General features: G+C 40.7%; 1 protein-coding gene across 3 annotated transcripts in view; it reads left to right on the top strand.

The window, feature by feature from the left end:
* LOC117456342 (poly [ADP-ribose] polymerase tankyrase-1-like) overlaps nt 1-27,230 on the top strand; it is an 84,851-nt gene that overhangs the window by 50,644 nt on the left and 6,977 nt on the right. For all 3 annotated transcript variants that reach the window (XM_034096190.2, XM_034096189.2, XM_034096191.2), the window contains 15 exons: nt 850-916; nt 1,207-1,393; nt 5,375-5,496; nt 5,594-5,685; nt 5,862-5,940; nt 7,248-7,419; nt 8,304-8,383; nt 13,047-13,192; nt 14,161-14,326; nt 19,101-19,320; nt 22,572-22,681; nt 23,899-24,087; nt 25,006-25,086; nt 25,620-25,800; nt 26,304-26,383. In XM_034096190.2, coding sequence (XP_033952081.1) covers nt 850-916; nt 1,207-1,393; nt 5,375-5,496; nt 5,594-5,685; nt 5,862-5,940; nt 7,248-7,419; nt 8,304-8,383; nt 13,047-13,192; nt 14,161-14,326; nt 19,101-19,320; nt 22,572-22,681; nt 23,899-24,087; nt 25,006-25,086; nt 25,620-25,800; nt 26,304-26,383 — 1,972 coding nt within the window. The remainder of the gene's footprint in view (nt 1-849; nt 917-1,206; nt 1,394-5,374; nt 5,497-5,593; nt 5,686-5,861; nt 5,941-7,247; nt 7,420-8,303; nt 8,384-13,046; nt 13,193-14,160; nt 14,327-19,100; nt 19,321-22,571; nt 22,682-23,898; nt 24,088-25,005; nt 25,087-25,619; nt 25,801-26,303; nt 26,384-27,230) is intronic.

The raw sequence follows: 27,230 nt of genomic DNA, 5'->3' as shown, positions 1-27,230 counted from the left end.
CACTTACTAAAACATGCTTACGTTTGAAATGGCGAGTGTAGTTGCTAGACTGATTCTAGCATCAATTGATGTTATTTTAAAATAGACATTTTAAATAGACAAACACCCTACATTCTTAAAGTAAGTCTCAACCAGAATTACATCCTACAAAACGAATTTGGGGACACTGCTTAATTTTTTAGCAATGCTAGCAAATAGGCTCTCTGTAGGAGCAATTTATACAGTAGTGCTAATAAGCAGATGTTGTTAGCATGCTAACACGCTAAGCTAAGATGCTATCCTAACTGAACATCAGTATTTTAGCATTCTCATTTTCACCATATTAGCATGCTGTTGTAGTATTCAGTTTTAAACGCACCATATAGCTTCTCAGATTTGTTAAAAAGGCTGTAGATTAGGGCTGCTCGATCATGGCAAAAATCATAATCTCGATTATTTGGGTCAGTAATTGTAATTGCGATTATTAAATGCGATTATTCATTGACTTTGAAAACATCCATTTATTGGAGAAAAACATTTTTAACAGTATGTTTTTAACAGTTGATTACCCTGAACTTTAAGTATAATTCAACTGAAAAACCAAAAAAAAAAAAAAAGTAACATTATAATAAAAAAGATAATCGTTTTATTTCGATTACGTTGTTTTCGTAATCGTTGCACGCCATAATCGTAATCGCGATTACAATTCGATTAATTGAGCAGCCCTACTGTAGATGCTTATTCTCTTTTTATTAGGCTGAAGAAAGATACAATGGAATAAAGGGTTACATATGAGGGTGTTTATTTATATATATATTATTTTTTATGTATAAAATTAGTGTTAATAATGTTTATCTTTTGCCCCTCCAGGGGTCTGGTGCCTCTGCATAACGCCTGCTCCTATGGACACTATGAAGTTACTGAACTGCTGCTAAAGGTACACTCACACATGCTATCTCAGAGACTGCTTAAACATTCACACTTACTCTTTATAATAAAATATAAAGTAAACAAATATTGTTTCTTGTACGAAATGGAAATTGAATCCCAAGGAAAGAACTTCCACTTTTTTGTCATTGTATTTAACGTAAGTACAAATATGTACTAGCTATACAGTTTTCCACAGTGTTTGTAAGGATTGAAAATGGTTGTTAACAATAAACGTTGCTCTTTGTCCTCCATGTTGCTTCCCTCTCATTTACTTATACACTTTTCCTTATTTTTCAGCACGGTGCGTGTGTGAACGCCATGGATCTTTGGCAGTTTACCCCTCTCCATGAAGCGGCGTCTAAAAACCGAGTGGAGGTGTGCTCTCTGCTGCTGAGCCACGGGGCCGACCCGACCCTGCTCAACTGCCACAGCAAGAGCTCCGTGGACATGGCGCCCACTCCCGAGCTGAAGGAAAGACTTACATGTGAGTGTGTTGGGCTGCATTTACATAAACTGCAGCTGCGGCGTACAGACAGTTAAATGTGTCACTGTGCTGAATTAATGAATAGGTTGTTTTTAGGAGAGGCTGTTTTTACACCAGACATGTTTGGAGCAATGTGTTCGAGCATTCAGCCGGATGAAAATGTGAATATTCTGGTAACAGGACTGTTGAGCTGAAAACAAGGAATTATGAGTTGAAAGGGAGAGAGATGATAACATCTGACATGAACAGTTTCACATGCTTGGAACGCTGTGCAGGACAACATAGAGTCTTGACTGGTTTACATGCTGTGTATTGGTGAAAAAACACAGAAGAAGAGTGTAGAAAAAAACATCAGGGTTGCGGTCGAATAGTCAAAAAATCAGCTCCTAACGTCTATCCCTATCGTCTATCCCTTGACCTCTGAGTGAAACGTCACAGGGTTAAGGGATAGTGGATAGGAGAATTCAAAAGGACTTAGGAGAAGAGACTGTGGTACTTTAGAGAATCCGACTGCACTTTCACTATCCGACGTGTTTATGATGCGCCAGCGGACGTCATGAATGTGCGTCTGCTGCTGTGGGGAAACTATGGAAACCACAGTTTTCTATACAGCGGACTACAACATGGATGTTCAATAAGAACGAGGGACTACTGTAAAGTCATCTAGAGACTCTGCACCGTGCTTTGATGCTGCTGCTTTGCTTTATGAACGTGGACAACAGAGAAACATATTCTTCATGACCAAAGTTGGAATTGAAATAAAAAAAGAAAGTGAAACTTATGCTCGTCGTCACCCTCTCCCTCCGGTCCACATTAATACAAATGATCCCAATACGTATGATTGTATGAAAAGATCTTAAAATAAATACAAATGTATTTATTAACAACGTAAGTCCTTAACATCTATCACTGTGTATATCACCATTCAATACATCTTTTAAAAGTTGAACAAACCCCACACAGCTCAGTAAAGACTGAAATGTTGACTTTATTTGATCATTTCAGTAAAAAACTAACGTTCATATTTCTCTTTTTGATTATAATACTGATGAACGTTCAAAACAAAGCACTTTGGCAACTTACCACCTACGTTTTAAAAAGCTTAATAAGCACCGTAACTTTCATGATATCATTTCTCGGTCATAATCGGTTGTTTCCGTGAACGGCCGACTGTTGTGTGACGGCAAATGCTGCTGCCGCAAGGCATTGTGGGGCAGCATTTTCTCCTTTCCTTTCATAAGGGAGGTCCAGTGGTTCCTAAGCTAAAGGAGGTTATAAAGGAAGTTTGAAACCTTCTTTCCTATCATCTAGAGAATTGGAACGGCACTTATCATGGCTGCCACTGAGGGACTTCCGGGTCATTTCACTCCGTGAGGAAGGTTCCTAAGCTAAATGGACTATTCGACCGCAACCCATGTTTTACATCTGTTTGTAATCTTTGAAAACAAACAATGTGACAATGAATCTATGTTGTTCAGTCCCTGCTTACTTTGAAATTGGACTTTGACCAATATTTCAAAAAGATTGTACTCACCATTACGTTGTATAGCTATGCTAGTGCTGTGTACTGGATGAAAAACCACAGAAGAAGAGTGTTGACAAAAATAAATTAGAAACTTATTTGTTTTTAGAAACTTTTAGCTTCAAAAATCTGTTATTTTTGAATTTGGATACAGTCCTGCATACCTTGTAACTGGACTTTGAACTAGGGAGAGTATTTATTTCAACAATATTGTACTCACCCAAATTTAAAACAATTTAGTTTAGTCTTTTTTACCGTCATTGGCTGCGGACTCCCTGTAGGAGCCGCAATAAATCATTTCCCAATTTGGGATAAAAAAGTAGCTATCTAGAAAGTCTATCTAAGTAACAAAACAATAAACATCTCCTGCTATCAGCTGCTACCTGCTAACAACATGCTCCCATAGTCTGTTACAGGCTACACACTAACCTTTGTCGTGGCTTCAAAACTCTCATTACAAACTGAGAAACGGTCTCATTTTGAATTGGATCGCTGGGTTTTATTTGGTGCACGGTTCACTTCCACAGTTTAACCTGTCAGGGATCTATTTTACAGCAAAACGTACGCAAGCTGTATATCTACAGCAACATCCCCATGCCTCTGTTTTCTTAATGGAGCATTTTTCAAAATGTATGATATTTAATTAAACGGAAATTGAGCAATAATTAAATGAATTTGCTTTGCTCCTGCAGAGTCACAGCAGACAAGATAAGTATTTGTCTCTGCCAGAACACTCTCTGCAACTCTTTGGAAGTTAATTAGGGATTCAGCTCCCGCTGCTGCACTTGTGGCGCTTTCTTTGTAATGAAACGGATCAAAGATAAATGAATCACAATTCGTCTCGAGTTTATATACAACTGCAGGACAACTGCACCTGGTGTCTGTAAGAGGATGTGATTATGGAAACGGTTGGACATTTGCTGCAAAAACAAAACACCAAATCTAGAAGACATTTGAGATTGAATCCAACCTTTCTATTTAGTATTTCTTCAAAATGTAATGTTTTTTCCATATTTGGGCATGGGCACCCGGGAGTCTTTCACAAGCTTTAGGTACAAAGTGAACCTAAAGCTTGTGAAAGACTCCCGGTTTTATACCAAAGGTGTTTCCCTGTAACAACTTGTCACCTGATGAGTAGGGTTTGTGAAATAATATTTTGGATGTGTTTTATTGAACCTTTGATAACCTGACATTAAGTCTCCTGTTGTCTGAAATACAAAATGGTGTACAAGTTAGAAAATCAATAACAAATGTCATTGATGATTGAGACACACGTGAAAGTTGATCAGGGTAACTGGCTTTGAAAAAGGAAGTAGCCAGTTGTACTATTTTAGAGGAAAAGTGTAACATTTAAGGACATTTCTGGTGAGTGTTTTATTTAAACGTTTGGGTCGTGTTTCCCTTGTTTCCAGTTGGTATGGCTTAGCCAACCCTTTTGTTTCTCTCAGCATGACAGAGAATAAGCACATTGGCCAAATTGTTACAGTTTTAAAGGTTGTAGATTTAATGGGCTAATGAAATGAGATTATCAAGACAATATAAATATAGACATCATAATACGTTTGATCAACAGCTGCTTTTTGACTTATCTGTGAATGAATGCAACAACAGCGAGTAAAAACATGAGATGATATCGTATATTTCATATGTTGAGCATTTTAAACTAAAAGCCGTCTTTCACACTGACGTGAAAGAAGCTACAAAGGAGGAAAGAAATCAGTTGAATACCTTGTCTAATTGAAAATGCGTTGCCGTTTGTAGAGCACACACAAGTATGTCCTAAAATCCTTTTCTGACTTTAAACTGAAGACTTTATTTTCTTTCAGGCATTTAAAAAATCTTCAAATGAATCGGAGAAGAAAATATTTCTTTGGCTGAACTCGCAGCTTGTGAATAAAAGCCTCAAACTGACATTTCTTTATTTTGTTATTATTATTTTTTAGTAGACAAACAAAGAATGAAAAATGACTGTTTCTTTTGAAAGGGTAAACAACAGCGCCTGCGTCGGTCCAACTATTCCGTTTAAACGTTTGATTATAAATACATGAATGCCGTCGCTCAATAGCTAGATAGATTTGAACTCACTTATTTTCATGCAGCCTGAAATGCCTCTGAAGAAAAATAGTTTGTTTTGTTATTGTGTAGCCCTCGGGAGAATAATCACTTGTTTTCACTCCAACTCCAGAACACAGAATGTTGCATCTTAAGTTATTAGTTTGCTGGTGAAAACTTTAAAGTAGCCTTTTTGAAGTATTACAATGCAGTCATTGCAAGTGAAAGAATGAAGGGGGAGAACATTGCAAATCTGGTTTTGGTCAAGCTTTCAAAGCACCAGATGCTTCTCTGTGGGTTTGGATGCTTTTAGCTGGAAAACTGTCAACAAATAAACTCAGGATTCGACTGAAACCGAGGCTGCTTTTCTCCCTTTTCTAACATGTTGACATTTTCTGTGTGTTCAGATGAGTTTAAGGGCCACTCACTGCTCCAAGCTGCTCGCGAAGCTGACATGGCGAAGGCTAAGAAGACCCTGGCTCTGGAGATCATTAACTTCAAACACCCGCACACACACGAGACGGCACTGGTGAGATCAACACACACACACACACATGCTTTTTTGCACACACACATTTCTTCACTGCTGCAGAGATGCTCAGATGATGTGTGTGTCTATGTTTCAGCATTGCGCGGTAGCATCTCCACACCCAAAGAGGAAGCAGGTGACAGAGCTGCTGCTTAGGAAAGGCGCCAACATAAATGAGAAGAATAAAGAGTGAGAGCTGTTTTCTTTTTAAATGATTAAACATATAGTCAATTACAGGAAGTAGGTGGTATGTTATGCTTTACAAACTAAGACTAGACGAGCATGTTTATGTACAGATTGAGTACATGTAATACTGCATTAATAAAGAAATGTTGACCAAAAAAAAAAATCTTTTTTCTGTGTAGTTTCATGACTCCTCTCCATGTGGCGGCAGAACGAGCTCATAATGACATCATGGAGGTGCTACAGAAACATGGTGCTAAGGTACATCACTTTATCTCCTTTCTTCACGTTTGTCATATTTCATCATACATCGACTTCCACCATAATCCTTGTCATAACTAGACAGACCCTATTTTTACATAAATTGGCTAATCCACAAATGGATTGATGTTCCAAATGTTTCCTGTGTGTGTTTTTGATTGGGCGTATCTCTTTCTCGTTCCCATGTACAGTGCTTGTAGAAAGTATGCCAATATGATTAGTTTTTTTCTCTTACTAGAAATAATTGCAGTAATCAGCGTTGAACATCGGGTTTTGTGCGTCAGACCCTCAAATACAAAGAGCAGTGTTTACTTCCAGAGCCTCGCTTATGATTGGATATGTAACACTCATACAGGATAGAATTCAGCTTAGCTGGAACACACCGTTTCTTCCAGTGGTGGTGACTCATCTTATATTCATTACTGGAACAAATGCGTTTTCTTACTGTGAGATTGCTATCGATGCTGATGCATAAGTGTACACAATGTGCCCTCACTGCATCGAGATTTTAATAAGAACACAGGGTCAAACTCGTCGACTCAGGTCTTCTCTTGTTTTTCTTATCTAATACGTAAACATCTCTCACTTTATTCCTAGTACAAAGTATTACTTTCATAATCTTTCCTGGATTGTAAATCAATTATCTTGTATATGATGTTTCATCAACATGATGAATTAAGCTTATTTATCATGGTTTTAATTTGATCATTTGAGATTTTTGTATTCATTGACATTTTACCATTATCCAATATATGAATAACTTTCAAACTAAATACTGTATTTAATAAAGAATATGAATACAAATACATTTGAACTTACCCAATTTAGAAAAAGAACGTCATAAATTCTGACATGCTCAGTTAAACCATAAAATAAATAAAGCAATTCTACAACGGTTATACAAAGTTACACCTAAACATAATTATTAAACTTCTACAGTATCTAATAATGAACATCTTTCAGGATGATATTTGACTGGTTGTATGAATGTCACATTTTGTTCTTGTTTACGCATACTTAACATCACCATGTCTTTATTTATTTATGTTAAATCTGTTCAAATATATAATATACTAGGATAAGAAAGTTTTTGCAAGCTGCCAGAAATTCATATAGATCTAAAACATATTATTACAACTGGAAAAAAGTAGACCCTGCAGCACACTGTAGATGAGGGTTAACGGGTTCACCAGAACATTTAATTACATGTCATTGAGAATGTTGAAGTATCCAAAGGTGTTTCTCTTTAAAGAGGTGGCGCAGTTAGGTTCTTTGAAGAATCCTAACACAGGGTTGTGTGTCTGCAGGTGAACGCCGTGGACACCCTGGGTCAGACGGCGCTGCACCGCGCGGCGATGGCGGGCCACCTTCAGACCTGCAGGCTGTTGCTAGGATACGGGGCAGACGCCTCACTGCTGTCGCTGCAGGGCTTCACTGCTGCTCAGATGGGAAATGAAGCTGTGCAGCAAATACTCAACGGTACGCCAATACCCTTTGTGTGTGGCTGGGTGTGGTTGCTGTGTTGTTTGGTTGCTATGCAGCTGTTAGTACTGGGATTAACTGGAATTGTTTTGAAAGGTCAGTATTTATACCTGGAGACTGAAGGTGCAGTTTGATGAGGGGAAAGGCTGAGTGAGCAATCTCACCTGTGCAGTGCTCGAGGAAATCACACTTTACATTACTGCAGTAATTCCAAATGTAATGTGTGTTTAAATATTCCTTATCAAATACTTTAAGACTTTGATGAGAAACAAGAATTAGGCGTTTCGCAATAAAGCAATACTGATGACATCCTTCATATTCAAATAAAAAATAGATATGTTGTGAATAATGCACAAGTGAAAATATGATGTTGTATTATTTATCTTAAATTGAGTAGATTTGGAATAACCTCCAGCCTATCTACCTGCCCTGATGTATTGACCGACTGCATCATCCTTATTTTGTCTTAACCACATCAATTAAATAATCAATTGGAAAATTAACTTCCAAACAAACGGCCGTGAGTCAGTTGTCATTCTGATGAATGGGGTGGCAGAAAATGATTGAATTACTCTTCAGAATATTGATGAGTCACTCTTTCCTCTAAACAGTTGTCTGGTTGCTAAGTTGACTGTAGAAATTAGTTTATTCAGCGACATTTTAAACCAAAAATGCTTAAAAATGTGACATTTTCGGATGCGAGATGCTTACCTTGCATCTGTCAACAAAGTGACGTGCAGCAGTGAATCCCTGGGTTGTGTAATGTCATTTCTCTTCAACATTTGCAGTGGATGCATTTACTTTCATGATTATTTTGTTGCTTTTGCTTATGTTTGCTCAATGCATTATAATCTGTGACTCCTGTATGTTCTGCCCTTTAGAAAATGTGCCGGTGAGGAACTCGGATGTGGACTACAGACTGCTGGAAGCTGCTAAAGCCGGAGACATGGACACCGTGAAGGTAGATGAGTTAGGATTTCTTTTATTATCAACATTTGGCACTTTCCCTACTTTTTGGTGGTATTAAAGGTTTAGATAAAAGACAATTCCTTCCCTCCACACAATCGCCTTACTTAGAAGATGAACAAAGGAACTGGACCTCAGTAGCCTATGAGGTGTTTTTTTTAATTGAGCAGCTGTATGATTAAAATAATAAAATGTTTAAACCTTAAACATGCCTGAGCTGTCCCACTGAGTGAAGAAAAATATATAAATATATACAATTATTTTCAATAATTACATTAAATCTGTTATAAAGAATTTTCATTCCTGTGTGAAGCAGTGATACACCGCAGAAATCATGAAGGAAAACAAATTAAAAACATGAATTTGTTTTGAGTTAATGACACAGATTATTATCTTTTTTATTTAAAATGTAACAAAGTGACCTTTGCGGCTGCTCATGTTGCTTTTATGGAGTCTGGTCGCAGTGATTTTGTTAAATGTCAGGTGGATATTGTTCTACTTGAATCAAATATTTTCTGTTCATGTCTTTGTGTTTTTTGTCCATATTGATCTCGGTCAAATTGCAAAGCCTTTGTTTTTTTCAAAAGGCCAACCTTCGTATAAGATTTCCTAACACGGCTCTCGGTATAATCATAGTCGCTGTTAGCCGCTTTGAATTGCCAGCGGTCCCACTCATGTTAAAAGTGTGGGCGCTTGTCATGCTCTGTAATATGCTTCGGATAAAACCACCCACCAAATGTCAGGACCCGGTGAGATCCGGCAAAGTATTTGACTGACGTATTTGGTGAGGAGTGAAAATCGTTGTGTCTTTCCCCCGCCGAGACACACAGTGATGGGGTTCTCCAGATGAAGAGGGCCTGTCAGCGTCTGGAGGGTGAGGCTCTGGCAGGTGGGCAGGGAATCGCAGCAGAGCAGACAATGTGCGCTGGTCTGGCTTTCTGTCAGTGGAAGTACACACACTCGCACACACACAGACTTAGGGTTAACTGTCTGGATGAGCTTCTGATTGACGGAGGAAGAATAGCACTTTGCGCCGTTTCTCGGCTGATTCCTGTCATCTGTTCTAACGTAGCGGAGGTCCAGACTGTGACTGTTGGATACATGTTCACCTTTTAGACCACTGGTCGAAAAGCAGGGGCATATTCTACTGCATTTAAAGCAGTAAATACCGTTTTATAAATGTAAGAATCTTGTTAGAATGACTCCACATTATAGAAAACAATGCTACGTTTTACTGTATTCTGAGATAAAAGGAGTAACATTTTGAATAAGCTATAACGCCTCAAAAACGGAGCTAAAACAGAGTGAAAATTATTCTTATTTCTTAGTTGGCCGAAAATGTTATTCGAAACGAATGCCCTCTCTCAGACAACTAAGCCATTAATATGTGTTCTATATATATGCACTTTGCTTAACCTCCTCTAAAGGAAGACACACATAGCCTTCTTCATAACTCATTTATGCACAGCATCATTTCAAAAATGAGAAAATTGAATTTATAATGTAATGTTAAGGAAAAGTTGGAGAGTGTTTGTAACAACAGGAAATACATTTCCAGTGTAGAATACTGGTTATAACTCAACCCTGAATGTAACCTGTTCCTCAGTGATATAGCAAAATATCCAGTTGTCCAGTGATTTCCATTTGATCAATATGCAGAACTATTGAACAAATCTTTCAGCTCTGCTTCGTTATTACCGATGGTGTTGCCACATAAAGAATCCTCTTTCTTCTGTGCATTGCTACATTAGGATTGTGAAAGGGAACACAATCATTTGGACAGAGAAATGTTCATGTAGGCTGAATACAGATTGTGGATCCCTCTATAATGAATATAACATGTGTGTAGATATACATATCCTAGTAGCAAACATGCAGTTGCTCTAGCATAAAGTTGAATTTAATTTTTACCACCCAGGTTCAAAACAAAACAATCAACAAAACAAAACAATCACTGCTAAATAAGATAATTAACTACCAAATACATAAACTGTCTTAAACTTAACTACTTAACGCATAGAAGTACACTACAATAAAAAAGCAAAGTAAAGAACTACAAAAGAAGAAAACAAATATATAAACTGTATATACCCTCATTGTTCAGCTATTCCTCTTACCATGGCTCAGGCTACAATCTTTAACGTTTTTATCCCGGGAAACATGGCTATCATGAACACAGGCTTGATGGCAGTTGAAGTGAGGGATAATAGAGATTGAGGAATATGTCTGCCAGCAGCAGGGTTTCATATTATTTTATGTTCCGAGAGTGTGGCCGAAAGAAACATTAAAACACATTTCCCACTGTGTGCTCTCCTTGTACTGAACTGTGTTATTAGGTCTGAAATAACAGCAAAGAGGAAAGTAGTGCTGTTATTTCCTTTGAACAGCAGGGCAGCAGACATGTATTAACTTCACCTAATAACTTCAATATTGCGGCTGTTGTTTCCTGAAACCTTTCATTTCACGGACATACCTATCATCATACAGTAAATACAGGAACAGTGTCTTGCTCTCTCAGAAGCACCGTTGGTTTTGTTTAATGTTGGTTTTGGTTCGTCGTTTATGTTTTTCTAGGAACTAATACAATAATAATAATAATATATTTTATTTATAAGTGCACTTTTCATTTGCGTAAACAAAACTCAAAGTGCTACAAAATTAAAAATTAAAAAGGGTGAAACAAAACAACAATAAAAAAAAACAATTAAAACAACATAATAAAAGCTGTGACATTCATGCCCGCATGGCATAATGTGGGGGATTTAAAAATCTAGTTAAAGGCTATTCTAAAAAGATGCGTTTTTAGGCCTTTTTTGAAAGCCTCCACAGTCTGTGGTGTCCTCAGCTGGCTTGGGAGGGCATTCCACAATCTCGGAGCAGAAGGCTCGGTCTCCCATGGTCTTCAGTTTTGTCCTTGGTGGGATGAGGAGGTTTGCCTTTACTGAACGTAGGTTCCTCGTGGAGGTTTGTGGGGTGAGCAATTCCTTGATGTAGGAGGGAGCATTTCCATATATGCACTGATGAGTGAAGAGGGTGATTTTGTAGTCAATCCTGAGTGAGACCGGGAGCCAGTGCAGTGATTTGAGGATGGGTGTGATGTGTTCGTACTTCCGCACTCTCATCAGGATCCTAGCAGCTGTGTTTTGGATGTATTGCAGCTTCTGGATGTTCTTGCTAGGAATCCCAATGAGAAGTGCGTTACAGTAGTCCAGCCTGGAGGAGACAAAGGCGTGGACAAGCTTTTCAGCATCTGGCAGACTGAGTGTGGGGCGGAGTTTCGCAATATTTCTCAGGTGGTAGAAAGAGGTCTTGCATATTTGCTTGATGTGGGCCTCAAAGGTCAGGTGAGGATCCATTTTAACTCCCAGATTGGTAACCGTTGTTGAGAGTGGAATGTTCTGACCGGAGAAGGTGATGCTGGTGATGGCAGATGAACAGACCTGATGTGGAGTGCAAATAAGAATGGCTTCAGTCTTGGAGCTGTTTAGCTGGAGGAAGTTGTGCTTCATCCACACCTTTATCTCCTCCAGGCATGTGGTTATTGTGGATGATGGCAGAGGTGCAGAGGGGGTTGGGTTTGCTCTGATGTAGAGTTGTGTGTCATCAGCATAGCAATGGAAAGATATTCCATGCCGGCTGATGACACGACCAAGGGGGGATATGTATATGGTGAAAAGGGTGGGGCCAAGGACTGATCCTTGGGGGACACCGCAAGTCACAGAGTGAGTTCTTGATTTAGCCGCTCCCAAGGTGACGTGCTCAGTCCTCCCGGTGAGATAGGAGGTGAACCAGTTTAAGGCAGAGTCAGAGAGTCCAATTGTAGTGTGAAGACGGTGGAGTAGGATGTCATGGTCGACGGTATCAAATGCTGCAGTTAGATCCAGGAGGATGAGGAGAGATGGAGATCCGGTGTCAGCTGTCATCAGCAGACAAAGGATACAAAGGATGATGTACACTTTTGAGTCTAGAGACTCCTCATCCTCCCAACATGCTCACTATTACTATGAAAGTACAATGTCCATGTTCTTATTAAAGTGTGTAAGCATGCTCATTTGCTAATTGGCATGAATTGCAAAGCACAGCAGAGGCTAATGGGTCTTTAGTTCTGGAGAAATATATGTGAACCTCGCTAAAGTCAGGAGGTTTGGTCCCAGTTAAGCTGAAAAAACGGACTAAATTCAGCCATAGCGTGTTTTTTTCAAAGTCAATTTTTATTTGTGTAGCCTAATATCACAAATCATTAATGTGCCTTAATGGCTTTACACTCTGTACAGTGTATGACACCCACTGACCTACCTTTGATATAAAAGAAACATGAGAAAGACTATTGCTGTATATTTCAAGGCCATTTCCTACCAGAAGCTTGATTATTTATCACGACTCATCATTCACCTTCAGTCAGAAAGCGGTGTTATTGCACTTTAACATAAAATAAAACTGTCCTTGATGAGAAGCTCTTGAGCTGATCTTATCTTTAGTTCTAATCTTACTTTGTCCTTTAAAGCTGAATAATAGAAGTAATAATGTTCTCCGTGAGTGGTTATGCTGACGGGAGGATCATAGATCTCCGTCTTCACGGCTCCTTGGTTGATCGTCTCTCTCATTTAAGAAACCGATATTCATGTTAATCGTCCCTCTTCGTCTCTGTCTCTCTCCAGTCGTTGTGCACGGCTCAGAATGTGAACTGCAGAGATCTGGAGGGAAGACACTCCACTCCCCTTCACTTTGCTGCCGGCTACAACCGAGTGTCGGTGGTGGAGTACCTGCTGCAGCACGGGGCAGACGTGCATGCCAAGGACAAAGGGTGAGAATCTTCATGTTATGATTGAATTTTGGCCGAATTAACAGGCAGGTTTTGCATGTATACATCATAGACTGTATATATAAATATACATATATATAAGAAGCTAACAGCAGCAGTCACTTGACAGAGCCGTTACTCAATGTGACCACGCCCTAATTTATGCAAACACTTCAAGACCTAATATAAATAAAAGGGTCGTGTTAGAAAACAATTCACTCACAGATTCATAATCATGAAGGTGGAATCTAACTATATCCATAATAATATTTATTGCATCCATGCATCCATCTATGGAAATTGCTCCTTTCTGCAGTCAGCCCCTATCGGCCAATATATGAACTGCAGTGTGTGGCACTTCCGTATTGGCGTCCCGGCTATTCCCCAGAGTTTGCCGCTTGGTTTACATGTGTAAATTGCTCATTTAGAGGTCACCTATTATACAAAATCCTTCTTTCTACATCAACATGTGTCCCCTCTGTGTAAAGAGATTCTGAACGTTTCAGGAAAAAAGATTTGCTCTCTTTTTGTCCTGATCCATTTATATAAAAACCTGTCTGAAAATGAGCTGATCAGATTTTGCCCACTTTATATGATTTGTTGTCTTGTGTAACCATTAGCCAATCACCAACCAAGGTAACCCCCCCCCCCCCCCCTTATCACCTGAATCTCCTCCTAGAGCACCATTGTGTTCTTTTTAACCAAATCTCTCTCAGAGGGGTGTGGGGAGGGGCGTGGGGAGGGGCTCCTTATTTTCATCTAAAGTAACAGACCGAGAATCAGCACTTTGGAAACAGGGCTGAAACAGAGGGGATTATGGGATGCTGCAATGATCTGTTTGGTATTTGGAGCCAAACACTTCAGAGACATGTTTTGTATTTATCTGAGACCTATAATATATTGATGAAAAACAGTATAACAGGAGACCTTTAAATCCTGATAAGTGATGAAAGTTATTCATTTCTGTCCAGAGGCCTGGTCCCCCTCCATAACGCCTGTTCGTACGGTCACTACGAGGTGGCCGAGCTGCTGGTCAGACACGGAGCCTCGGTCAACGTGGCCGACTTGTGGAAGTTCACGCCGCTCCACGAAGCCGCCGCCAAGGGCAAATACGAGATCTGCAAACTGCTGCTGAAGGTCAGCATGCACTTTCCTTTCCGAAAGCCTTACAAACTCTCAGTGCAACAAATTAATATCAATTAACTGAAGCATAATCAACTATTTCTTGGATACCCAGTGGCAGCCACTTCTATGAATATCAGACAAGCGATGAATAAAATGTGTGAAATAACAGATTCTAACCAATCAGACTACAAGGCTTGTGAAATGTTGCAGTTTTACAGATTTTGTTTTCCATCACAAACACCTCCAGACAAAGCAACACCCCCACACTGTTGTTGCCATATGGAGGCGCATACATTATTATTAGATCAACACACAGCAAACTGGGACGAACATCAACTGCAGGGAAAATGCGCTGCTTCAACATTTGTATCCAATGAACTGCTTTGCTGTTGCAACACAAAGAGATGAAACTGGGAGCGATCTGTTGGACGCATTAAGGACAATCAAACAAACAGAATGGGAGAAAAGAGTGGCCAAAACAATACTACAGAATTGGAGTTGTGTTAAATAGATTTAGAAACTATTGCTCATATGGATAGGACATGAGACAGAGAGAGATCAGCAGTGAGGCGGTGCAGCCAGAGATCGGTAAGTTCAGACGGACAAACACCCAACAGTTCACTGCAGCAGCAATCACTAATCGGGGGGGGGGGGGGGAGATATATGCAGTTGAGCAGTGCTGGTGGTGACAAAGTAACAGTGTGGGGGTGCAGGGGGGGTGTGGAGTTGCTGGAATGACAGTTATGGTTGAGTGGAGTGGGCCGTGTTAAGGAAGGTGACAGCTCTTTGGGGAGGAAAGTGGTTTTCAAGTGACATGGAAAAAAGACTTAGCAAATAGGTCATGACTTCAAAGCTGAAGCAGAAGAAACACAACTGGGATCTGTGTGGAGCGAGGACAAGAAACCCATCAGTTCAGCTCATTGCAATCTTTTCTTCTGAAACCTGAGTGGAAATGACAAAACATTTTAGAAATATCGCAAAATAATTGATGTAAAAAATGATTAGCAAAATTAAATTTGGTAAAAGAGAAACAAATTAAAGGAGCCCTATTATGCTCAACCCTCTGAAGGGATTTGAGCCTTTGCAGACCATTTACATGCACACAAACCTATAGAGTATAACACACTGCAGGAGAGGGAAAACCCCCAAAAAGCATAATGGCGCTGATTTAAGGAAATAAACGTGATGTATACAAAAGCTTTTGCTACCCTGAAGAGACCACATTAGCAGCTAAATCGAAACAGTTTTAGGTCCATCTGGCGGTTATCTTGTTGTGTCCACTTCTGCTGCGATGGGATAAGGGTTTTCAAACTGGACAATTGTCGCCATCTACTTTAAATCTCGCTTCACCAAGTCCTATTAATACCTTAATAGTAGTTAATAGAAAAACAATCACCATTCGCCTAATCCTTTGCCAATTTTCGCATCGTTTATTCAAAAGTTGGCCCGACATTTATGTAAAAACATGAAGCATTAACGGCCCGTCCACACAGCGGCGTGCGTTGAAGCTTGCCGGCGGGCGTGTCTGAAACTCGACCAACAACCAATCGCATGAATCTCCCGCCCCTGACACACAAGCAGCGGTTTGATTGGCTAGAGCTTGTACTGGCATATGATTCGATTGGCTGACGCTTCTGCTGAGGCTTCAAAAATTGAACATTGCTCAACTTTTGCAGCGAGCCACGCCAGCAAAGCTCCGCGGCGCTTCCCACAGTGCAGTTTGGCGAAAAGTGACGTCACCCCATTCAAAGTGTGGTCGGGCCGTTAATGCTGCATGTTTCTACATAAATGTTGGGCCAACTTTTATGTAAAAACATGAAGCATTAAGGCTGTTCTAAAGACTTTCTAAGATTTATGATGGCCTTTTCCTTTCATTAGGGTTATCAACTACACCTACCTGCAGTTTCTAAGTTGCGGGAGAAAACTCTCCCCACCACAACGAGATGATTTTGTAGCTAATTCAGCAAATCCTCCAGTAGCACAATTCGCCTCAGCAGCTTCGTTCATGTTCATTTAACAAAATCTCTTATTTATTTATAGCGAGTGATTTTTAGTTCCCGTCTGGTGTGACCTCAGTGTCAGTGTGTGACCCTGGAGTGCTGCTAACTCTCAGTAAGTGCTCTCCAAACAGCCGTTGACTTCAGAGATACAGCAGCTCCCTCAGGCCGCTCTGATCTGAGGTCTGGAGGCAGAGGTTAGAAACACACATACAGACGATCGATTCTTCAAGATGGTGGGAAGGTTTGTAATTTTTCCACTCTGCTTGGAAAATCCTAAAGTAAGCTTGAGCTTGGCAGCGCCCTCATTTCCCCTCTAGCACACATACACAGAATCCCGCACATGGGAGTTAATCTGCCCCTGGGATACAACTGTTCTCTCTCTTTGGATAAACTATTCCTGAGTTCAGCAATAGGTTTTCTTTTGTCTGCTCTGTTTGTTGTCAACTTCCTATTGTCCCCTTTCTGTGTAGGATCTGTGCTCGGAATAAAATTAGCTCCAAGTGCTGTGATTTTCAGTGGGGATTTTGTGATGCACAAAACGCGTATTAGCATTTCTTTTGTTGGGAGAGAAGTTGAGGAACATAATGCGTTTCTCCTCCAATTAAAGGACAATCGGCTTTGTTAGCACTTGGCTTGAAACGTGTAAACTCCCATGACTTGTGATCTGGGTGGGATGTGTCATCGTCTTGCAAGAGACCGACCTTCAGGCAAGCGGTGTGACATTTTCCTTTTTGGCTTTCTTTTTATTATGGATGTCACTGTTCACAATAAACCCCCATCTATGTGTGAGTTTGTGACCATGCTAGCAGTGCGGTCGAGAGAGGGTCCAAACTGAAATATCTGAACAACTATTGGCTGGAATGCCATGGCATTTGGTACAGACACTCATGGTGCCCAGATTGTGAATCCTAATGGCTAAGGTCGTCCCAGATTTAGTCTTTTGTTGTTGTACAATATTCGAATGATAAAGATTGCATTGCTTTCAGACTCAGCTCTATCTTGGGTTTAGCGCTAATTAGCAAATGTTAGTACAGCCTAAACGAGCCACTAGCATCACTGTAGAAATTAAGACTCCAAAAATTATCATCTGTCTATAAATTACTCACCTTGTGTATTTCTTGAATGCCTCCAGGATGAACAAAGAATCCAAAAACTGAATTGAAGGAAGTGGATAAATGATTTAAATAGTACATTATAGCAAAAAAGCATATTTTCTTCAATTATCTAGATCACGTAACTTGATATATGACACTTGGATTATAGGGGTTTGGTCTTAACTGGGTAACGGGCGCTGTGCCCTCTTACTTTTGGCGTGCGCCCTCGAACCAAAATGCTGATTTTCCCCATTACATTTTAAAGTGATGCCAGAAAACAATATTGTTGTTCTTTAAAAACGGTATTATAACTCAAAAAATATGAAAATGTAGTCCGTCAGACAGCTTTTTTTTTATGGACCTCCGACGCCTCGTTGTTTAGCGTCCGCGCCGCCATCTTGTATACGGGCGTTCTCACGAGAATTTTACATACAAGATCAGCGCCCTCATACGATATTTTTCTAGAAAAACCCCTGCTGTGTGTAAACTGGATGATTTGAATTTGTTTTGCTGTTGTTGGCCATCATTGACTTACTCCTTTTTTGGATTCTTCGTTACCCGTGGATTCATGCAAATTCAAGGCAATGGGTGACTAATGGATATACAAATAATCATTTTTGGGAGATGCATTCCCATCATCTTATTTGTGTGCAAATCATAAATGCATCAGCTTTTCTGAGCAAGATAATTGCTCAAAGAGCTCAAAGGTTGCAAAAGTATTCACTTCTGTAATTGGAAAATCTTTCATGAACTGAATTTAGGCGGAATCCATCGAAAGACTCACAAAAGCGACATGTGTTTATGTTAATTATGTTAATGTCCCCAATTATGACTTGAATGGGTCTCTATTCTCACTTTCCTGGAGAGCGAATAAATTACAGTGAGAATATGATTACAGCAGCAGCAAAGGGATAATAGAAAAAGTAGGGCAGACAAATCAGAGGAGGGATAGGTTCAAAAAGTTTTTAAAGGGGAATACAGCAGCGACAGATGTTTAACGGACAGTTTCAGGACAGCAGTGGATACCCGGGGGAGTGGTCTCACAACATCAAGCTTTAATGAGGGGTTTTACAAAACTTGAAATGAAATGACAAGTGAAAGTGTCACCTAGGCATTGAACGATGACAATGTTTTTCTTTCCAGCCCGTCTCCAGGGTGTGTGTTTTCCACTTTGCTGGGTGTCCTGTCCTCACCCCTCTCCCTCCCCTCTCCCTCCCTCTCTCCCGCGAATTACCTTCATCCTCCCCTCGCTTGTCATCATTTTTGGCTTGTCAAATAGAAGAGTTTCCTCTGGGATTCAAACAGTAAGGGATTTAGGGGACTGATGTTTTTCTTTTGGGGAAGTTGATGACGGCTTATATTTTGTACTAGGAGTATGGTGGCTAAATGATTTACAATAAGGATATAATCGCGTTTAGATTATTGTGCCTTTTGTCCCTTTTTTGGAAAATATATCACACTCATTCTAATGTTCATTATAAACATGAGGTTTTTGTCCATGCTACCATATTGCAACAACATTAAGCCATGTTGTCTTTGTCATGACAGGAACATTTATGCTTCTTGATTGAAAACACTGTCTGCCATAAATATTTTTAGTGTGCAAGGACTTGGGTTGATAAAACATTTACCTTTTTACCTTTTTTTTTTAAAGAAAATCTTTGTTTCCTCCTTTTCCGTTTTGGCCTGCAGCACGGAGCAGATCCCACCAAGAAGAACCGAGACGGGAACACGCCTCTGGACCTGGTGAAGGACGGGGACACGGACATCCAGGACCTGCTGCGAGGGGACGCCGCGCTGCTGGACGCCGCCAAGAAAGGCTGCCTGGCCCGGGTGCAGAAGCTCTGCAGCCCCGAAAACATCAACTGTCGGGACACGCAGGGACGCAACTCCACACCTCTGCACCTCGCAGGTAATGCACACGAAGAGACATCAAATAAAAAGCTGCGCACACATTCACAGATCATTCTAATAAGTTGGCATGTTACGTTGGAGGCTAAATAAAGGATTAAAGCCAGCTTTGTTGTTACTGTTTGGCAAATTTGAACATGGCGTATCTTCTGGTAGAGTCACAGAGTCTCCTGGGATTTGCGCCTAGTGTAGTGCCAAGAACAAGGTAGTAAACACCCAGACATCTGAAGTGTTCAGGGCAGAAACAGCGTGTTCACTGACAGGCAGACTGGAAAACTGAGCAATTTCATTATATTTTTTATAACACATAAATCACTTATTTTACTTGTGTTATTGTATGAAACCAAGTGAAAACCGTCATGGTGTTTAAAAAAACACACCGGTTTATGTCATTTTTTACGTGGCATGACATCCATGAAAAAGGGTAGCTGATTGGTTCCTTTTTAAAGAGGCCCTTTTATGCTTTTTTTGGTTTTCCCACTCAAAGTGTGTTATACAGGTCTTTGGTCTGCAGAGGCTCAAATCCTGCCCTGATTGGACTCCTTTATTTACGTCAGTAACATCACTATGTGACACTCGCGCTTCTACTGGCAGCACATTGTATCTGATAGGCTAAGGGGTGGGATAACTCCAAGCGGTTCAAAAGTCACAACAGAGTCGGCCAGCTAACCAATCAGAACAGACAGGGCTATGGTTTCAGACAGAGGGTGAAAAGAGGTGCTGCAGCACAGGCAGGATGAGAAAAATAAAGAGCTTTTGAACATTAAAGCATGTAAACATGTCACAATAGAGGCTCTAAACACAAATATGAACCTGAAAATAAGCATAATAGGGCCCCTTTAATCTTTAACAAATAAATGGAGGTAATTCATGTTACAGATAGACATCGTTTTTTAACAGTTAAAACCACATAGAAAAACAGTGAAACGGTACACTCTGCTAAAAGAAACCATACGAAACAAAGGGGTTCAGCATCTCTGAAATATACCTGGGAGCCTGACCACGCAGTGCTTCTAAAGCAATCTGCAAGATCCTAAAAGAAGTAGTTAAATGCACCGGGAGCAGTGAGGGGGGGCAGGATGAGGGCAATGTGTTGTTGTTTTTATGGCGACATAAAACTAGTAGCTATAGCGTACTCTATATAACGACCTTGGCTCTCACACAAACTTGATGACGTTTTAAACCCTGAAAGCAGAGATACTGTGGGTCTTCTAAGGTGCAAACAAACACACACACACACACACACACACACACACACACACACACACACACACACACACACACACACACACACACACACACACACACACACACACACACACACACACACTGGATTTATTCAGGTTCTGTAATCGTGATAAGCTTCAGAGATAACACCACTCTGCATAAACATGAGACAGACATGTCTTTGAACCGCACCTTTAAATGTCAGAGAGTGGCAATATTTAGATAGTATATTTTTATCTTTGTGCTTGGTACATTTACTTATCAAGAGCGCCATTAAACGACGGGCACACACTCTGACACGACGGGGAGATTACAAAGGAATTTTGTGAGAGCTCGCTTAAGGTTAGGCTAAACTATGGTCTCTTAATCTGAAATAAGGTCACACCCCAGTGTGTGTTATCATAGTGTTGGAATGACACCGAGGTTGTCAGGGGTTGAAGGTAAATGCCTGCAGTGTTTCTTCATATAATCCATACAAAATCTGTTCCTGTGTTTCTAGACTCTAAATGTATAAAGTGTTTCATTACTAACCGAGTGTGTGTGATGATAAAAGTATATCTTAATACGAAACAATGTTTGCAGCATGAGTTCTTTTTAAAGTTAAGAAACTGCAGAAAAACACTTTGAAGGTCTTTTGTCTTGTTCACAGCGCTGACCATTTAGACACACACCCACGCACCCTCTGCCTTGCTTGTAAAAGGAAAAGATGATTATAGGATGTCATGCTGCAGCTTATGCAGGCTGACACTGGACGTATCTCATTTCTGAGATTCCCCTCCTCGACTCCTATCCTCGAGACTTAGTCCCGCCCTCAGGAGATGCGAGCAGAGGAGCCGAGGAGAGAGGAGGGGAAGCAGCAGGCGGTTAGAGAAATGAGAACTCCTCTCCTCTGAGCGGTCATTTTAAAGAGACGTCCATTAATGGTGACAGGAGGCACAGCAGCCCTCTGTCTGATGGACAGATGTGTTCATGACCACTTATATATTTACTTTGATTCATTCACAGTGCGGTGTAATGAGACAATAACAGGCTACAGATGCGGACACACACACTTACACACTTACACACTTACACACACATATATATATATAAATATATACAATTTCAGAATCAAACAGAGCACTCTCATAATAACGTAACACTATCAGAGACTGGATATACCCCCCCCCCCCCCCCCCCTCTCGTCGCTGCAATGAGGAAAATAAATTACGGGCCAAAAGTTTTATTTACAAGTATTAAAAATAAGCAGAGGACACCAAACCAACTGAGACCTGTCTGTCCGCTGCATCTACACACTGTACAACACACACACCTACACACTGTACAACACACACACCTTCACACTGTACCACACACACACCTACACACTGTACAACACACACACCTACACACTGTACCACACACACCTACACCACACACTCCTAAAGCATATAATCAGGCTGCAGCCGTTGTGTATTTTATTATGTGAAGCACTAAATGGTTTTAAAAAAGATCGACTCTTTGTAGATATCTACTAAACTACAGCAAATAAAGAGAGTAGGCCTGTTATACTGAGTGATATAATATATTATACACACTGCTCTGCTTTCTGCACGGACCTCACAGCTGTTCTCTCTGGAAACATCGCGTCGTGATGAAAGCAGTTAATAAAATAATATCCAGGGGATGCATGCAGAGCTGTCATTGGCTGAGATAAGTCCGGCCGTGCGTCACGACTCTTTGAAACATCTCTGTTGCCGGAAATGCATCCACGAAGGAGCCGTGGAGGACCCATCAGTGTCTCCTCGGTTATAGCTCCTCCAATGAGCTCGATGCTCGGTCCTCGAAGTGCATTTAGAGAAATGAGATGTCCTTCAACATGGGGCGCTGATATTCATTTCCGGGTCACTACCGGAGGACCGAGGAGTCAAGGAGGGGAAATCTTTGAAATGAGATACGGCCACTGTCTTTCCTCCTTTCTCCTTACCTGACTTTATTTAGTTTCTCCTTTTCCCTTATTTATCTGATGATCTCTCTACTGTGCAGCGGGCTATAACAACCTGGAGGTAGCAGAGTACCTGCTGGAACATGGAGCCGATGTGAATGCACAGGACAAAGGAGGGCTCATACCTTTACACAATGCTGCTTCATACGGGGTGAGACACACACACACACACACACACACACACACACACACACACACACACACACACACACACACACACACACACACACACACGTTATTTGGCAACACTGCAGTCTTGAGGACCGTGCTGCTCACATACTTGTTGTCAACTCGTATCCAATAAAAGTATTAACTGTTCCATTAAGTGCTGAGACAAATTAGGCTTTTACTTAATGGCGCAACAATTTGTATGATCAAGTAATTGATAAAAAAATACCAAGAAAACCAAATATTCAGCGGTTCCAGTTTTTTTATTTAACAATTTGTGTCTGGAGATCTTTTTATGACAACTAGCAATTTGACGATATCCTCTTGGGCTTTGGTGTCGTAGTTTTGCAATAATTCTTTGGGAATAACTGCTAAATAAAAAACACTGTGAGAATGAATTGGCTTAGATAAACATCGTAAAGTTTGCCAACTGTCAAAGCAACATTTGTTATTTATTATTTGAGACTTTAAATCTATGTCTCATGTAGGATGCATATCCCACATGTGGAATATTGTTGCTTACTTAGTGCTGAAGGAGACTAAAAGCGTCTTGCTGTTCACAGCTCAGTTAATGCCTGCAGATATTTGTTTCTGTTTACGTGGGATGTTAAGAACCATATTAATTCCGCCCTACTTCCCAATTTATATAATTATCATTAACCTTATGACATCATTCTCAAAAATACATGCAAGTAGTTTTTCCTCCATCCGTTGTCCTTGGTTACCTCTGTCATATTTGGCTTATAGGTTAACAACATCCTGCTCCTGTAAGAGTCATGAATAAAAACTTGATGAGCTGTGCGTTTTGGAGACACACACACACACACACACACACACACACACACACACACACACACACACACACACACACACTCTGTAAGATCCCCCGCTGGTACTCCAGACAAGCTACATTGTGTTTGACGCTAAGACACGATGAGGAAAAAAAAGAACAGGAAGAGAAGGCAAGGAAAGACCAGCGGGAAAACAAGAATGATGATGAAATTAATAATTCACAGTTTCTCTTCCAGACAAATCACACACACATTTAAATACAAAGTAGATGGTGATTTTTATAGCACTCTCACACCATGGCTTCATTCATTTCCTTTATTGCTGCTGTCTCTCTTCCATCCTCCCATCCTGCGATTCTTTCTGCTCTCATTTTCTAATCTCTTTTCCTCTTTCCTCCCCTCTGTCTAGCACGTGGATATCGCCGCCCTGCTGATCAAGTTCAACACCTGCGTCAACGCCACAGACAAGTGGGCGTTCACTCCCCTCCATGAGGCGGCGCAGAAGGGGCGGACGCAGCTCTGCGCTCTGCTGCTGGCCCATGGAGCCGACCCCACCATGAAGAACCAGGAGGTGCAGACGCCGCTCGACTTAGCAACGGTATAAGGGGCTTTTAGAAGAAATCATACCCAGAATCCGCCCTCATTTCTCCATATTAGCGCCCGATTCCTGTTACGAGCCAGCCAACGGCGATATCATTAGCAAAACTGATGTTTGACTGGTTATGAGAAACTAATCAGACAGAAGGGTTTTAAGGGTGAGACAGGTAGCGTCAAAACTTCTAGCTCCCTAATGAGGCTTCCTAATAAGCCTCCTAATAAGGTTCCTTGCCTGTAGGTACCATAGTTTGCCGGTGTTCCCTAGGGAACAACACGTCCCTCCTGCTGATGTCTACAGGAGGATCAACTTGTGATGCTGCTAATCTAATCACAATGCATCTACAGATTAGAGGACAGAACATGCTCGTAGCGTTTTATTGTTGACTATAAATAACAAGCCATGTTGTTTAACACGTAAGTAGCAGTGTGCTGAACAGTGATCATTTATAGACGGTCAAACTGAACCTCACTTCGAAGGACAGCTGGAATATTCCAACTGCTCCTTCAAAGTGCGTTGAACTGAAGAGCTGACAATAGGCAATTTGATTTGAAATTAACAGCAGGTCAGTTTTTAAATCAGGCATGTTCCCCCCCCCACTATTCATGTGGTGCGTGTTCATTTGATGAGGCGTTGTGTTGCTCTTCTTGGCAGTTATTTCAAGGCACTAATGAACAATCCAAACACATGCAACTTGGCAGTGAGAAATTCCTCCACATATGAAGTGAAGTTAGAAACAAAGCCCACTCTTGCTCAATTCATGACATCCGGGTAACCAGCAGACTTTAGGAGGATAGATATTTGCTACACATTATTGTCAGTTCATACAAAAACATTATATTACATTCAAATTGAAGTAAATACTTTGTTTTAGCTGCATAGAGTTTATTAACAATTTTGTTGTCTCTCTGTCTGTCGCAGGCTGATGACATCAGAGCGTTGTTGATTGACGCCATGCCTCCCGATGCCCTGCCCAGCTGTTTGAAGCCCCAGGCCACTGTGGTGAGTGTGGACACTGACATACAAGTACAGACAACGGGCTATTCGATGAAACGTAATCTTGTAGTGGCCATGTTACGTGTTAGCTGTAAGAAAAAACTGCTAACATATGTGGAAATTATGCTAAATCGCTCATTATTATAATAAGCTGAAGCAAGTGTGAGAATTAACATTGTATTACTGTAAGAAGTGTTAACGCTTAAAACAACTGAATGCATTAAACATTATATTTTCAATTGAAAGCTAAGGGTGCATCTATTGCTAGTTTAATCAACAATTCATCTGCTGATTGTATTCTAGATGTATTCATTTGTGTAAGAGGCTGAATAAAGAGTTTTTAGCCATTTTAGCATGAAAAATGACTTAATTATAGAAAATCTAAATATGAAGTCATGTGTACCGTAACGTATGAAATGTGTGTTGAGCTGTAAACAATGAAAGCAGCTGGTAGAGATTGCACTGTAAAGAGTTGTAAACTGGCAGTCAGTCAGTACAGGAGTTTAGTGATTGAACCAAATCTCCTCTCCCTCTCTCAGGTGAGTGCTAGTGTGGGGGGTGCAGGGGCGGCAGGGGGTGTCTCTCCGTCTCCATCCCCCTCCTGCCTGTCTGCTGCCAGCAGCCTCGACAACCTGACCACGTCCCTCAGTGACCTCACTGTGGGCGGGGCCACCGGACCAGCTGATGGAGCGTCTGGGTCGGACAGGAAGGAAGGAGAAAGTATGTACAGTTTCATCTTGAATGGAAGTCTGGTTCTCTTCTAATGAGAACTGTTTTTGAGTCAACCTGTGTGTGGAGGAAATTCAACACAAAAACAACCTGCTGGTTAAGAAATTAACGAATAATAGAAGTTTAAAGCAACATTTTGTTATTTAGTCAAATCAAAAAAGTGAATCTATTTCAGCTGAAAGGACAGAGTCTAACACCAGCAAGTTAGTACTAGATCAGAAAATACGAGCACTGTATACACTCAAAACAAAGGGAAAGGGAAGGTCTCAGCAAGGCAATGTACATTACAGGAAGTGTTGAAACGGTTGAAAATTACAAACCTAATATCAATCCTAACAATGGTCGAAAAGAAGAGAGAATTAGTAGCTAGATGTGAATTCAAACTGCAGGAAAATCAAACCAGAGAAGGAAGTTAAATACTTAAACGAGACTTAATGATACATTTACTACAATACTGTGGCACAGCTGATAACCACGCTGATGTGTTTCTGCAGCTCTGCTCGACATGACCATCAACCAGTTCCTGAAGAGCCTCGGGCTGGAACACCTCCGAGAAACCTTCCAGCGGGAACAGGTACGTCCTTTTAAGTGCTTAGGGGGAAATCAAAGTGAGAGGGGACAGCACGAGGTGTGAACAACGGGAGAGGATGAAAGTTGGAAAGAGTTACAAGGAGAGATTGCAAGCAAAGTATTTTTATAATGGAAATATTTTGTATTCTCGTAGTTCATTCGCTTCAGGGTTACATACTTATTCGGTCTTGGTTTGAACTCATCTCAGTTTTCTTTCCTTTGGTTTTGTCAGTCCACCACTTTGGTCCAGACTGAGTTATCTCAACAGCAGATGGGTTGCCATGAAAACGGTTTCAGACATCCATGTTCCCCTTAGGATGAACTGTAACCACTTTGGTGATCCGTTTACTTTTTTAATTCTATCTAGGGCCATCAGCATTTCAATGGTTTCACTTTAATGGATTAGTATGGCTTAATAGCTAAATACTTGCAAACTAAATTATAATCCCATCGGACTCAGCTGTCAATTGTGTCCAAATTGTGAGTGGGGATGTCAGAGGGGCAACAGAGACAGAAGAAGGATACAGATGGATGGAGGGAGAGAACAAGAAAGAGGAAGAGAGGCTTGAGGAGAAATATGAAGAATACAGACAGAAAGAAAGAAAAGACAGATACTGAAATGTGACGGAGATCAAAAGGCTTCACAAAGAAGGACTTGGATAAGCCATAGGTCGTAGGATGTGTGCTTGTGTTCATAAAGGAAAACACACCATCATGAATATCCAGATGAGAGGAGTGAGATGGCGGTGACAGCCAGCTCGGTGTTAACGGAACCTCTTTTAATCTCACTAATAACCAGAACTCAGATTCATACAGAAGAGTGGACAAAGCTTCAAGAGATTTAACTTCAC

The sequence above is a fragment of the Pseudochaenichthys georgianus genome, chromosome 12, assembly GCF_902827115.2.
Source record: "Pseudochaenichthys georgianus chromosome 12, fPseGeo1.2, whole genome shotgun sequence".
NCBI classification, from domain to species: Eukaryota; Metazoa; Chordata; class Actinopteri; order Perciformes; family Channichthyidae; genus Pseudochaenichthys; species Pseudochaenichthys georgianus.
This window is presented reverse-complemented; position numbering and strand designations above follow the sequence as displayed.